Consider the following 13683-nt stretch of genomic DNA (forward strand, 5'->3'; position numbering starts at 1 on the left):
ACCACACACTCTCCTCAAACAAATTGTTCTCCTTGTGTTTTGTACAAAAGTGAGGATGGGAGGCAGTGCATGTGGGCAGGGCAACATTAGAGAGGCTAGAAGTGGGCGGTGACACGGTCTGTCTCCAGCAAGTCGTCCAGGATCTGTGGGACGAAGAGTTGTCAGCACAAGTGGACAGCACAGAGGGATGGGCTGGGATGGGCAGCAGGCACTCACAATGTCAGGTGTGGTACCAATCTTCTTGGCCAACTCGCCACGCTCCATGGTGCTGAGGTATAGGTAACGGTTGAGCAGCTCTCCATCCAGGACATTGCGTACAGCATTCTGCAGAATGCGCCGGTCCACATGCAGCATCCTGGGGAGGTGGACAGAGGTGGGGGGGGGGCTCAAGGCACTCCTGGGGTGGGCAGGGCCACAGGGGGTGGGGGGGCAGAACTCACCGGAAGGCACGGGGGTTGAGTCCAGCATGGTGGGGTAGCATGGTAGTCAGCGCATTCTGCAGCATCAGCAGTCGCCGGTAGGTCTTCTCCTGCATGGGCAGCAGGAGTCCGATGCCGCCATCCAGGGTGGCTGGGGAAGTACAATGTTAGCCAGGCTGACCTCCCACCCCCGCACAGACACCCCTGCCCCCTGTACTCACCAAACCAAGTGATGTGCTTGTTCTCCCACATGACTGACTTTTTGCTGGGCCCCTCAGCAGCGCCCCGGCATGGGGTCCTCCAGAACGTGTTCACATGGGCACCCACGTGGAAGTCTGCCCTACGCAGCAGACGCATGCCCCCGAAACTCTCCTTGGCTAGACCAGAGGGACTCCGGTCACTGCCTGCCCAGCACCAGCTTGGGCAGGGCGGGTAGGGAGCTACTCACCTTCTGGCAGGTACATGTACACCATGAGGTTGCGGTCTCGGTCAGACACTGGGGAGCAGAGACCTAGAGTCAGTCCCAGCCACTCCACAGTCACGGCCCCCTACCAGGGCCCTGCACACTCACCCAGGAAGCCCAGCTGGGCATTGTCCACCATGAAGTCCACACTGTACACCTCTAGGGGCTTGGCGTCCTGAGGGGAGGGCACACTGTCAGGGTGGGCCTTGGGCCAGTGCCACCCACACAGCCAGGCCCCAAAAGTACCCGTGACACTAGGCTCAGCGTCTTGCTCTCTTCCTGGTAACGCAGCAGTGAGATACTCTTCATTACATCTGCCGCCAGAATGAAGTTCTTGACACTGATCATCTGGTGGATGTACAGCTGGGTATCGATAAAGGCCATGCCCGTTAGCTCGCTGGCCCGCAGGCTCCACAGGAAGATCTGGGGGCAGGAGGGGTAGGCAAGGGTAAGCAGGGCATGGCAGAGATATGGGCAGGCCAGATCCCACAGCTGTGGCAGGTAGGCACAGCACACCTTCTGGCCAATTGCCGACACCAGGTGGCCATTGCAGTGGCACAAAGCGGTCACAGGTCCTTTCTGTTCCTTCTCATAGAGGACCTTGAACTTATTCTTGGTCAGGGGCTGGCCAGGCTCAGGCACCACCTCAATCACATCCATGATCAGGATCTGGCAGGGTGAGAGGACATGTGGGAATGGCAGAGGGGCTGCCAGGGGCTTCCTGCCCCTCACCCACCTGCTGGCCCCTTACCCGCCCACGGCACGTGACCTCCTCCCCTTGCATGAGGCAGGTCCCAGCTGCTACGTAGCCCTTGAGGCCAGACACCGTCTCCTCACTGCGCAGTGACACGGTCTTCATGCATGTGACATGTTCCCACTCCTCCAGCTCAATCCTGCACAGGACCAGGCTTTGTCAGCATGCCTCCCACCCCACGCTGCAGGGAAGAGCAACCACAGCAGGCCCAGGCTCACCTGGCGTTGGGAATGGCCTCCCAGCTGACTGGGGAGATGAGCTGGATAGAGAATGCCTCCTGCTGAGGGTGAATGTACCTGTCATCTGTAGGGATGAGAGGAGGCCAGGTCAAGGTATATAGCCTGAACACGGCCCCATGCCACCTTCAGGTGTTGCTCACGCACCTCTCTCGATGGCCTCGAACTCCTTCTCCTCACCAGTCATGCGTGGAATGCGGGTGCATGGCGTGTTGGTGCTGGTAGCCACGGCATATACCTGGGTGGAGTTGGAGGGTATCACACAACAGGCCGGACTACCAGGCACATAGGGGTGCAGGGTGTGGGAGGACAGACCTTGGACTCCACGTGGTAAGCCACGTAGTGGGCTGTGCAGCGCAGTGGGATCTTCCTGACCGGCCACGGGGCATCATAGGACAAGTAGGCGGGCAGTACGCTGATTCTCAGCTCACCCTGGAGTGGGTATGGTGGGCAGCAGTCAGTGCAGCCTAGGGTGGCCATGGATAAAATGGGTGGACCCAGGCCACTGAGGCCTCTCTGGGATACTGCCTTCAGCTTTGCTGGACCAAAGAAGGCAGAGGCCACTGTCTCTGACAGTGGCCTGAAGAGGGTCACATCTTTGGTGACCAGACTCCTTGCCTTGCTTCAATGAACTATGTCCATTCTCCTAGGCTCACCGTGGTTGGGGAACACTGGCACAAGGCAGGGCAAATCAGCAGGCAAAGGCCCAGAGTCTGGCCACACTAGGGACTGCAACAGAGGGAGCCACTACCAGGCCACCCTCCCCAAGTCTTAGTCAGTCCCTGAGTGTCCCAGGTGGTGACTGCTGCCATCTGGATGGCACATGTGAGGAAAAAGGCTCAGAGGTGTGTGCTTCCCTGAAAGTCACATAGTAACTAAGGAACAGAGCAAAAGCTAAAGCCAGTTCAGCCTGGCTCTCAAGCAAGGGCTGAGGCTACACCAGGGCAAAGGTTTTCAGAGCCCTAAGAACAGTGATGGTCAGGCACCAGTGGCTCGCTCACACCTGTAATCGTAGTTACTCAGGAGGCAGAAATCAGGATTGAGGTTCAAAGCCAGCCCCGAGCAAACAGTTCACAAGACCCTATCTTGAAAAAACTCATCACAGAAGAAAGGGCTGGTGGAGTGGCTGAGGTGGTAAGAGAACTGGCCTAGCAAGTGTGGGGCCCTGAGTTCAAAACCCACCTCCCCACCCCCCAAAAATAAGAGCAATGGGTGACCTCATTAGCCAGCCTCCATTCTTTCAGCCCTTGCCAGCATAAAGCTCAGAATTCCACTTATTTGGACAACCAGCATTTAGATTCTTGCCCCCTGGGTGCAGCTCCAGCCCATCTGCTCCCAGCTGTCAATGGCCTCGTTTCTGAGGCCCAGGCACCAGGTCTGGCCCAGCAAAGCACCAGTGGCATTAGAAGGAAGTAGGCCAAACCCCCTTACCTGTCTATTGAAATACAGGAAGCCATGGGGACAGTTGACATTATGGAATGGAGCAAAGGAGTCAATGGGGCCATCAATGCCCATAGGATGCAGCCGCAGAGCCCCCCGGCCAGTCACCAGAAGCCAGTGGGGTGAGGGGCCACAGATGAACACCTAGGGACAGGCACTATGAGTACACCATGAGCAAGGCCCCATCCCCTTTTATGCTACACCCCTGGAAACCACCTGCTTACTCCTGAATAGCCATAAATGTCCTCAAAATAGCGGAAACGTGCCACCCGGCTCCGAACTCCAGAGCCCTCTTCAGTGTTGCCACCTTCTGCCTTCTTCTTTGACGGCTTTGGCTTCTTTTCACGGAAGTTGATGTTGTGGGGAACCTGATGAATGTCACAGTGAATACCAGGCCTCCAGATCCTGCTGGCCTAGTCCCTGCCTCCCCTGCGCCCAGCAGGCTCCAGCCACTGGCACCTTCTTGAAGCGGACTTTGAGGTTGCCCTGGCCGAGCTGAGAGTCGTGGGGAAAGGCCTCATAGATAAGCAGCTCCTGATCCACATGCACCTTGGGGAAGCCAGGTTGGAGAGGGCATGAGGATAGGCAGGACAAGGCCTTGGGAGGTGGGCAGCAGGTGGGCACTCACCAGCAGGTAGGGCCTACTCTGGCGGCTCCCCAGCGCGACCAGCAGCACCTCCTTGACCAGGGGCAGCTCCCCCTGGCGTGTGGCCTCCTCCTTACGGGCCTCACCCTGTGTGGTGGGCTGTCCAAAGGAGCTGTCCACCAGAACCCGCTGCCCCACAGGGAAGTTCTTCACCAGGAACACCAGCCGCCAGTCCGGGAGCTGGTAGATCTGTAGGGAGGGTGGCTGTCAGTGGGGATGAGGAGGGGGCCGTTGTGCTGTGGGAGCTGCTGTGCTGCAGTAGCACCCACCTCCATGGTGCCATTCTCCCGCACCAACAGGCACCAATGCGTGGGTTCTGCCCGGAAGGGTGCAGGGTCACGGTCGGCAGGAGGCTGGCTGCTCCTCCGGGACTCCTCCTTGCAGGGGCTGAAGAGGGACCCTGAGTCCCCATACAGCATCTCTTCCTCATCATCTACTGTGGGGCTGGGGATCCACAGGCATGTCACAGTCGGCCACAGGGACCCCAGTCCCTCACACCCTGGCCCCCACATACTTAGTGTCCAAGCCCAGGCCTTCAGCTTCCGAGCCACTGCGACCGCCCAGCTCATCACGGGCCCCACCCAGGCGGCTCTCGGTGGTGAACATTCCACTGACATCTCGGTACAGGCAGAGTGCGATGACCTTAGACTGCTGTGGGGAGAGGGGTAGGGCTGAGCTGTGGTAGGGGTGAGCAGGTAGGGTATGACAGGTATGAGGGTAGGAGACCTACATGGTGCAGTGGAGGCTTGTGCAATGCCAGGCGGTGGTGGCGGCCACCATATGAATCACTCTTGAGCAGGAACATGGTGACATGGCCCTCAGCACTCATGATGACCACATAGGGGTCAGCCACGGCACACTGCACGATGGGGGCGCCCAGGTCCACAGGGATGAAGTGCAGTTGATTCACTGTGGGCAGTGTCTGATCAGCATGGGGTGGTCAGTGTATGCCTCCCCAGGACCCACTCACCCGGACCCACTCACCCACCTCCTTCCAGCAGACGAATGCCCAGTGGTGACACTTGAACAATATAGCGGTTGTCCCCAATGTTTCCAGCAAAGACTGTGGGGCCCTGTGTGGCAAAACCACTGGTGTCCAGCTCCATGATCTCCTGGCCAGTCTGCAGGATCTGTAGTAAAAGTGGTGAGTAGTGCCCTTCTCAGGGAACCCCAAATCCTGGCCCCAGCCCTGCCTTTACCATGGTTGAGTCTTCACGGCTCAGAATGAGGAAGCCATGCCTTCGCCCATCATCATCTGCTTCAGGGGTGCTAGGCTCCTGCTCTGCACCCTCTGCCTTGGAAGTTTCCTCCTGTGAAGGCCAAAGAGGGCAAGTCAGAGCCATGGTCTGGTGAGGGCAAATGTGAGGGTGGGATTACTGAGACCCTGCTGACCCCAGGCCCTCCTACAGTCAGTCACCTGACCCCCTCTGGGCCTCCTCAGTCCAGTCTTGCCTACCTCCTCCTTACGCACAGGAGCGATTACTGTCCACATGTCATAGCAACCAGGAAGTTCAAAGGTTGTCACCACCTGGGGCCTAATGCTCTTCTGGAATGTAGATTGGGGGGGGAGGTCAGCCCAATCAGGTTCCCACCAGGAGGCCCCTTCCCTGTCCCCACATACCTGCAGCACTGACAGGGCCCCATTCTTCCCGTAGCCGGAACAAACCACAATCTCCAAGTCTGGCTCAGGGCTATTCTGAAACTGTTCAGGGTGAAGTGAGGACACAGTGCCCCCAGATTCCACCCCTCTGGCCCCTCTCTCACACCCCTCAGTTACCTCTTCTGAGAGGAAGGCAGGCTCACCCACAGCAGCATTGGCACAGGGTCCAATGTTGAGCATGCTGTCACACACCTGCAGGTACAAGAGCAATCAGGTAGGGTACAGGGGCTGAGTGTCCACTGCTGTCCCTAGTCTCACCTCAAAGGAGTAGGTGGCCAGCTGTGTGCCAGACTGGGCCTCACTGCCATACACTTCAATCTCATCCACCTCATCCTGTGGCATGGACTTGCTCCCTGGAACACACAGAGGGAGCTGAGCACCTGAGTCTAGCCCTGGGCTCAGCCCCTCACCTGCCCAACACAGCTTGTCTCCTCACCTGCCCAACTCACTGTAGGGTCCACCCGCTTCTTCTTGGAGGGAGGCTCTTCCTGTGAGGCGGAAGAGGGAGAGAGCAGTTCTTGAGGCTGCCTAGCACCAGAAGGCAGTGGAATGAGAGGCCTTTGTGGGTACTCACCTTGTCGGCAGCCTCACGGACAGCACTAGCTGGAGGCTCCTGCAGCTTCTCCGTGTACTTGAGGAGGAGGGAGTTGCCCAGGCGAGAGCCCAGGAACAGGTACCCGGGCTCCATGGTGACCATCTGAGGGAGGGTGTGGGTGAGGGCAGTGCCAGGCCTGAACCCATGGCAACCCAGTATCTCTACTCACGCTGGTGGTGAGGACACTGGCAGCTGCCTTGTCGAAGTGGAATGCCCGGACGCTGCGCATGCCGTCAGTGATGAGGGTTAGCACGTAGCTGTGGATGGAGGGTGGGGGCATTGAGTGGAGCAGGGTACACTGCGGTGCTGAGGGGGCAGAGGATGTGGGGGTCCCAGGGGCTCACATCTCGCCGCCCTTGAGGGAGATAACCATCTTGTCGTAAGAGATGAAAGCCGCCTGTGCACAGTCCAGGGTGATCCGCACGCCCTCCTGGGTACCTGTGGGGCAGGCAGTCAGGCCTACTGGAGGTCCCACGATGGCCATAGACCATCCTGCCCATGGGGCATCCCACTTACGCAGTGGAAAGGCAGTAGTGCCCGTGGTCAGGCTGTTGAGAGCCACACCATATGGGGGAACACTCTGGTTCAGGTACAGCAGAGAGTTGACAGCAAAGATCACCACTCCACCTGGAGGTAGACATGGGCTGGTAAGCCAGCTCAGGGTCACCTCCCCCACAACCACTCAGCAACAATGGGCCCTCACCTATGGGCTTGGGCACAGCCAGGGCCTGGGTGCAATCAAAAGGCAGGCTGGTGAGGGACCAGATGACAGGGTGAACCTTCTGCGTGATGTTCAGTGAGATGGCCACAATGGAGCACGTGTCCTGCCTTACAGCCACCCGCCTGGAGCAGCAGGTTGGGTCAGCCAAGGGGCCGTCACAGCACTCCCAGGGCTGGTGGCCTGGGTTCTCCCTTCTGAGAGTGCTGTGACTCCAGTCCTGTGTCCAGCCCCCCCCACCACCACCCGGCACAAGGCAGCAGGGAGCCCACAGTACCAAGGGCCCCAGCCTCACCCAGGCCAGGTCTGGTTGGGCTCAAACAGAATGAGCAGGGTGGGCTCATAGTAGCCGTGCAGGAACTGCAGGTCAACGATGTTGAGCAGCTTCTCATCCAGGGCCCGCACGTCAATGATGTAGCTGGGCAGGAAGCTGGACCTCTGCCTGGGGACCACGGGTGTCAGAGGAGAGGGGGTGGGGGCTGGATGAAGGGAACACAGGACTACCACCACCACCTGGTACTGTTACTCACCCCTCACCCATGAGCCCCTCGTGCTCCTCTGCCAGGCTCTCCCTGCGGAAGGGCAGTACCACTAGCCGTGTGCCGTAGATAAGCATGGCTGCGCAGCGGCCATCAGGGTCTACTCGCACACGAGGTGTGTGCACATTCTGCACAAATCCGTCCTGGGGGCAGAGGAGACATCAGCTCTGCCAAAGGGGAGGAGACCCAAGAGAAGCACTGGGGGCCGAAGAACCTGGATAGGAGGGGGAGGGAAGCCGCTAGGCTTGGCCTACCCGAAGCTCAGGCTCCTCAAAGTAGTGCAGGGACAGAGTCTTCAGGTCGTGGGTGCCTGGGTCGTACTCCACCACTGACAGCTGGGGGGGCGGGGAGGGGACAGAGGACAGTTAAGAACTGTGGTCCACTCTACACCAACCCTGACAGTGCCAGCAGTTCTCTGTCCAGCACTGCCTCTCCAACCTCCCACCAGCTCACCACTCACCTTAGCGTCCTTGAAGCTGAGGAGCAGGGCATCACGCTTGGCGCCCGCAAGCTGCACGCTGGCCATGGACATGACATTACCGAAGAAGGAGAAGGAGGCCACCAGCTCCAGCTTCTCCCGGTGGGCCTTCCCCTCTGGAGGAGCAGCCAGTGGGTTAGGCCTGAGCTCTGCACCCTGACCACCCACACTCCCAGTGCAGGCTAGAGTGGCCACTCCTTCACTTACCTGTACTCCCATCACTCTTTGTCAGAGCCTAGAAGAGAGAAGACAGGAGTGAGGGGTGGCCTTGACTTATCCTCAGGAAAGACAAGACACCAGGAAGCCCTGCCCAAGCCTTCCTGCAGTAACAGCATACAAGTCAGCTGCTCCTGGACATAACTGTGTACCTTTACATGCTGAGCAACTCGCAATCACACCCTGCCTGAGCCTGGTCACAGGGATCCTCCTCAGAAGCCCTCCCTGTGCTACCCACACTCACTCTATGTACCCCCAAACCTGCCCAGCTGTATACCCATAGACTTGCATCTCTGACCAACAGTAACATACTGGCCCAGGCCCAGCACAGGCTGCATGAGACAGGCTCGAACCAGAACTGAGGATGTTAGACCTAGTGTTAAGCATGGTTGCTAGAAAGGAGCCCCTAAAAAGCTAGGCGCACTTGCTAGGCAGGTACGGCACACCTGTAACACCAGCACTCAGAAGGTTGAAGCAGGAGGACTGTGGGTTCCAGGCCAGCCTGGTCTGCATAACAAGACTTGTCTCAGGGAAAAAAAAGGCAAAACAGAAAGTAAGCCCTGAGCACTCCTGACAGCTCTGGTACTGGCTACATCAGGACTGGGTGTCTTCCAACATGAGGGTGCACTTGTATTAGATTCACAGGAACAGCTCTGGAAAGAAGCCGGGCTACTCTGAGGTCACCATGCTGCCAAGAAAGTCAAATTAGCTACACAGGAGCAGAGTGGAGGGATGGGCAGACAGCCTGGTCTGCTCCAGCTATAGGACCTATTCAAAGCCAACACATGAGGGTGTGAGACTGTGACAGACTATACGTATCTGTCCTGAGCAGCTTGTCATACAGCAACAACTACGTGAGTCCTCCTTTCATCACTTTCTGGTACAAGAGTAAGCATGTTGTCCTGCAAGGGCTAGAGAACAAGGAACTGCAGCTTTGTAGCCATATGCAGTGTTTGGAAAACCATTCTTTTTTTTTTTTTTTTTCTTTCTCAGTACTGGAGTTTGAACGCAGGGGCTCACACTTGCTAGGCAGGTGCTCTCTATCATTCCAGCCACTCCACCAGCCCTTTTTTTCATTGAGTATTTTTGAGATAAAGTCTCACAAACTATTTGCCCAAGGCTGGCTTTAACCTCGATCCTCCTGATCTGCCTCCTGAGTAGCTAGGATTACAGACATGAGCCACCAGCGCCCAGCTTTGAAAATCGCTCTTTGGAATGTTTTACAACCATTAAAAATGTAACCTCCCAGGACACAATTGTGCTCTTTTTTTTTTTTTTTTGGTGGTACTGGGGTTTGAACTCAGGGACCCATGCTTGCTAGGCTGGCGCTCTACCACTTGAGCCATTCTGCCAGCCTTTTTTATTGTTCTTGAGACAGGATCTTTTTGCTCAAGCCAGCATGGACAGCAATTTTCCTATTTTATGCTTCCCGCCATAGGTGGGATGATATTTACATGCTCCCATGCCCAGCTTTATCCATTGAGATGGAGTCTTGTGAACTTTGTTTTTTTTGCCTGAGCTGGCCTGGAAATGCAATCCTCTGATCTCAGCTTCCCACACAGCTGGGACGACAACTGTGCACCACTGGACCCAGCTATTGGTTAAGACAGGGTCTCATGAACTTTTTGCTCAAGCTGGTCTTCAACCGTGATCATCCCTATCTCAGCCTCCACGTACCTACAATTACAGGCTTGCACCACTGCTCGGGCTTGTTTGGGTGATCCTGAGATAGGATCTCACTTTTTGCCCAGGCTGGTTTTGAACCTCGACTCTGTTTGCCTCCTGAGTAGGTAGATAGCTAGGATTACAGGTTTGAACCATTGCTTCTGACTTGTTTATGTTATTTCTAAGAAAACCCTGTTCCCTGACAGTTTATTGCTCCATTTCTTTGCTTCTCTTTGCAGCAATCTCCAGATAGTTGTCTGCTTTCCCCATTACCAGTTCTCTTCCACAGTGTTCTCAATCCTTCTCAGGCTGGACAACCACCCTGCCACTCCCAGACCACCTTGTCCCAATCATCTGAGTCTCAGTAGCACAGGAACTAGTGTCAGGGTCCTCGTCCAGCAAGCCACCCTTCCCAGGTCATGTCTCTCAACTCTTCAGTGGCTCTCATGTCCCCACCCTCTTAGTGTTGGTTGCCCAGGCCCTTGACAATGGCTGTCACCTGGTGATCTCATCAGACACTGCTCACAGGCTGAAGATCCCAACTTTACTCCAGTGTAGACTCCACCCCACCACCTAACATGGGATCAACCCTTCAACACATTGGAATGGCAAACTCCCAAAACAGTGCCCAAGACAGCCCAGCAATCCTGCCTCCTGGCATCCATACTTTGTAGCCCCCACACTATGCCAAGGTGATCAATATGACCAGTACAACAGGTCAGGAATGACAGGGTCCATGACTGAGATTAGGCTAAAGGGCTTCAGATTCAGTCCAGGGGGGTGGGGTGGGGATATTATCTCTCTCATTTTGGCAGTCTACCATGTTGTAAGCAACCCATGGAAAGGCCCCTTGGATAGATGAATGGAGGTCTCCTACAAACAGTTGAGAGTGGGCTAGAAACAGAAACTCCAGACCAGTTGAGCCTTCAGAGGATGCAGGCCTTAATCCATGGAAGAACCTGTACAATAGCCACCTCTGACTGCTGGCCCTCAGAAACTGAGTCATCTACTATTTTAACTTCTAAGCTTTGGGATAACTTATTATGTATTAAACAGTGGCTAATACAATGTCCAGAAATGAGATTCTTCACCCCCTCCCTCCCACTTCACCTAGAGCCTTCTCCACCTTGTGGGACAGCAACGCCAGCTGCTCATACCAAACTCAGACCCTGATAAAACCTTGGCCTCCTCACCTTTTCTTTCACACCCCACCTCTGCCCATCGTGAACCTGACAGCTTCCCACCACTTCCCTGGTCAGACTGGTCTAAGTAACCATAGCCTCTGCTACACCATCTCCTGACTGGTCTCCCTAACCTGCTCTCTCACTTCTTCCCTCCCTCCCTTGTCCTTCTGCCACAGGCCTTTGCTAGAACTCCTCCCTCCACCTGGAACCTCTTTGCCCTCCCATCACTTCAGGCTTCCCTATCACATTCTCTCTGCTCAAATCCCACCTTCCCAAGGAGGTACAATTTCTCCACTGCCCCCATCCTGCTCTACTGTCTTTACATGTTCACACTGTTTTACTGCCTGTGCCTGGCCTGTCATCCAGAGTGCAAGCTCTGCAGGGTAGGCATCTCTGACTGTGGTGTGCATCGATATCTTTCCAAACACAGGTACACAACAGGCACTTAACAAATGTCTGAAGAAAAGACAAATGAATTGCAGTGTTTTTTTGTTTTTGCAGTGCTGAGGTTTCAGTCTGGAGCTTTGCATATGCTTGGCAAGTGCTCTACCACTGAGCTACATCCCCAATCCCTTCAAAATTTTCATATCTCTGAGCACATCTGTATCCCTAGCTACTTGGGAGGCAGAGATCAGGAGGATCTTGGTTCCAGACCGGCCTGGGCAAATAGTTGGTGAGACCCTACCTCAAAAATACACAATGCAAGAAAAGGGCTGGCAGAGTGGCTCAGGTAGTAAAGCGTCTGCCTAGCAAGCATGAAGCCTTGAGTTCAAGTCCCAGTACCACAAACAAAAAAATAAACCTTTCATATCATAAAAGCTTAAGCCAAGGTGCAGTGCTGTCAGGCACAGTGGTATACATATGTAATCCCAGCACTGGAGAAGCTGAGGCAGGAGGATTAAGACTTTCGGGCCAGGCTGGGCTAGTAGTGACACTCTGTCTCAAAAATCAAGAAAACAAGGGCAGACGGAGTGGCTCAAGTGGTAGAGTGCCTGCCTAGCAAGCATAAAGCCCTGAGTTCAAGCTCCAGTATCATAAAACAAACAAATAAAACAAAAAAGGCTCAAGCTAGGTCTTTTTTAATGACATGTAATTACAAAGCTCTCAATTATTCCATCCTTTTCTGTTTTCTTGCTTTGTCATGTCACATCACTAGAACAGGGCACATATTTCATGCATAAATACACATGTGCAGGCGCAAGTGCCCAGGAGGGGCTGCTTCCTCCAGACTGCCGCTGACTGCTCTCAGCCCCTGTCCAAAACACTTCCACAGCTTCTCCCTGCTTTGGGGAGAACAGTCCTGGCCATGATGCACCCACCCGTTCCCTCTTTATATGGCCACACTGTGCATACCCTCCCACACTCAAGCGCTGGGGCACAGGCACTTTGCTTCCTCTGTTTGGAACACCTCTCCTGCCCTCCCCATCCAGGCATCCAGGCTAAGGGTTACATCTCCTTGGAGAACAGCAAAGAAGCTCTTGCAAGAAGCCTTCCCGGACTGGCAACAAAAGCACCCTGTATTACATTCACTGATAGGTTTGTCCCACTCTACTAAACCCCTTGCCAGTAGTCTGTCCCACGCTAGACCCAGGCTTGTTCCTTTGGCCAGGAATGTTCTTCTCTCAACAAACTACTGCCCTGCCTCACAGACGCTCAGCTGATCACCCGACTGGAAAACACCGGTCCTCCTCCACTCCCTCGGGGCACCGTGGCGGGTCTGCAAGTGTGCTTAAATGCTTGCACTGTCTCAGTGGAAGGTCCCCTCCCCGCAGGGTTGGCAGGTCTGTTTCACTGTCGTGTCTCTACCACCCAGCACCCGGCAGGCGCTCGCGAGGGCAGGCGCGTCCCCTCCGGGGTAGGACGGGGCCGAACGACGCAGCGGAGAAGCACGGGCTCTGGGGACACGGGACCTAGGACAAAGCCCGGCCCCTGCAGCGGGGAAGCTGCCCGGGCGGCAGCTCTGCGGCCTCGGCGCCTCCGCCCGCTCGGGACACGGCCTACCTCGGCGTCGCGGTTCAGGCGGTACACGTAGAGCTGCGAGGTGCCGGCCACCACGAGGTTGCGCTCGCTGTTGTTGAAGAAGTTGCAGTACATAGCGAACTCGAGCCCGGTGGGCGGGTGCGCCTGCTTGTACACGGCGTACATGGCGCCGCCAGTGCCGCCGCACGCTCGTCCCGCCGACTCAGGGAACGGGGGCAGCAGCGGACTCGGCCCGGCCGCGCGCAGAAACCAAGCCGCCGGGTTCCGGGCTCCTGCGCCTGCGCAGCTCGTCCCGTGAGGCGGAGTCAGGGAACTCGGGCCGCTGCGGACTGTGCCCGGCCACGCACCGAAGCCGAACCACGAGGTTCCGGGAGCCGGGCTGGGAGGTGGTGATTCGATGGGACCCCTGGCGGCCGGGCGTGGAGTAGCAGCGGCTCTTGCAGTCGGGTCAGTATCCCCGCGAACCAGGGCAGCGAAATCAGCCGCCTCCCCTACCCTCGCTCCCAAGGCTGGCTCCGTGCGGAAATAAAGCAAAAAGGGCTGGAGGTGTGGCTCAAAAACGGGCGGAGGTGTGGCTCAAGTAGTAAAGTGCTGGCTCTGCAAACCTCAAAGTCCTCAGTTCAAACCCCCGTGAGTCCTACCCCCCAAAAAAGGAAACAAAGCAAGAAATTATAGTCATAGGGCATAGAA

The 13683-nt window shown here is 56.2% G+C and overlaps 1 protein-coding gene across 2 annotated transcripts; it reads right to left on the reverse strand.

The window, feature by feature from the left end:
* Positions 1-14: 14 nt before the first annotated feature.
* Positions 15-13264, reverse strand: Cpsf1 (cleavage and polyadenylation specific factor 1). Of its 2 annotated transcripts, none has more exons than XM_074069457.1 (37): positions 13015-13264; positions 8156-8183; positions 7931-8064; positions 7725-7805; positions 7462-7613; positions 7227-7373; positions 6917-7056; positions 6730-6840; positions 6558-6651; positions 6383-6470; positions 6193-6315; positions 6055-6106; positions 5877-5971; positions 5736-5810; positions 5580-5660; positions 5415-5504; positions 5158-5268; positions 4947-5088; positions 4689-4867; positions 4473-4606; positions 4228-4402; positions 3941-4147; positions 3772-3861; positions 3537-3680; positions 3304-3456; positions 2188-2304; positions 2020-2110; positions 1855-1939; positions 1634-1775; positions 1399-1551; positions 1129-1305; positions 991-1057; positions 868-915; positions 641-796; positions 441-570; positions 217-355; positions 15-143 (listed from the first exon to the last, which is right to left on the reverse strand). In XM_074069457.1, exons 1-37 carry the CDS (start codon positions 13156-13158, stop codon positions 96-98), a joined length of 4323 nt encoding a protein of 1440 aa, XP_073925558.1. In that variant the 5' UTR covers positions 13159-13264; the 3' UTR covers positions 15-95. The 2 variants fall into 2 exon arrangements, with proteins under 2 accessions (XP_073925558.1, XP_020026575.1); XM_020170986.2 differs by having other exon boundaries at positions 4473-4609.
* Between the last annotated feature and the right edge of the window lie 419 nt (positions 13265-13683).

This window comes from Castor canadensis, chromosome 3 (assembly GCF_047511655.1).
Source record: "Castor canadensis chromosome 3, mCasCan1.hap1v2, whole genome shotgun sequence".
In the NCBI taxonomy this organism is placed as follows: Eukaryota; Metazoa; Chordata; class Mammalia; order Rodentia; family Castoridae; genus Castor; species Castor canadensis.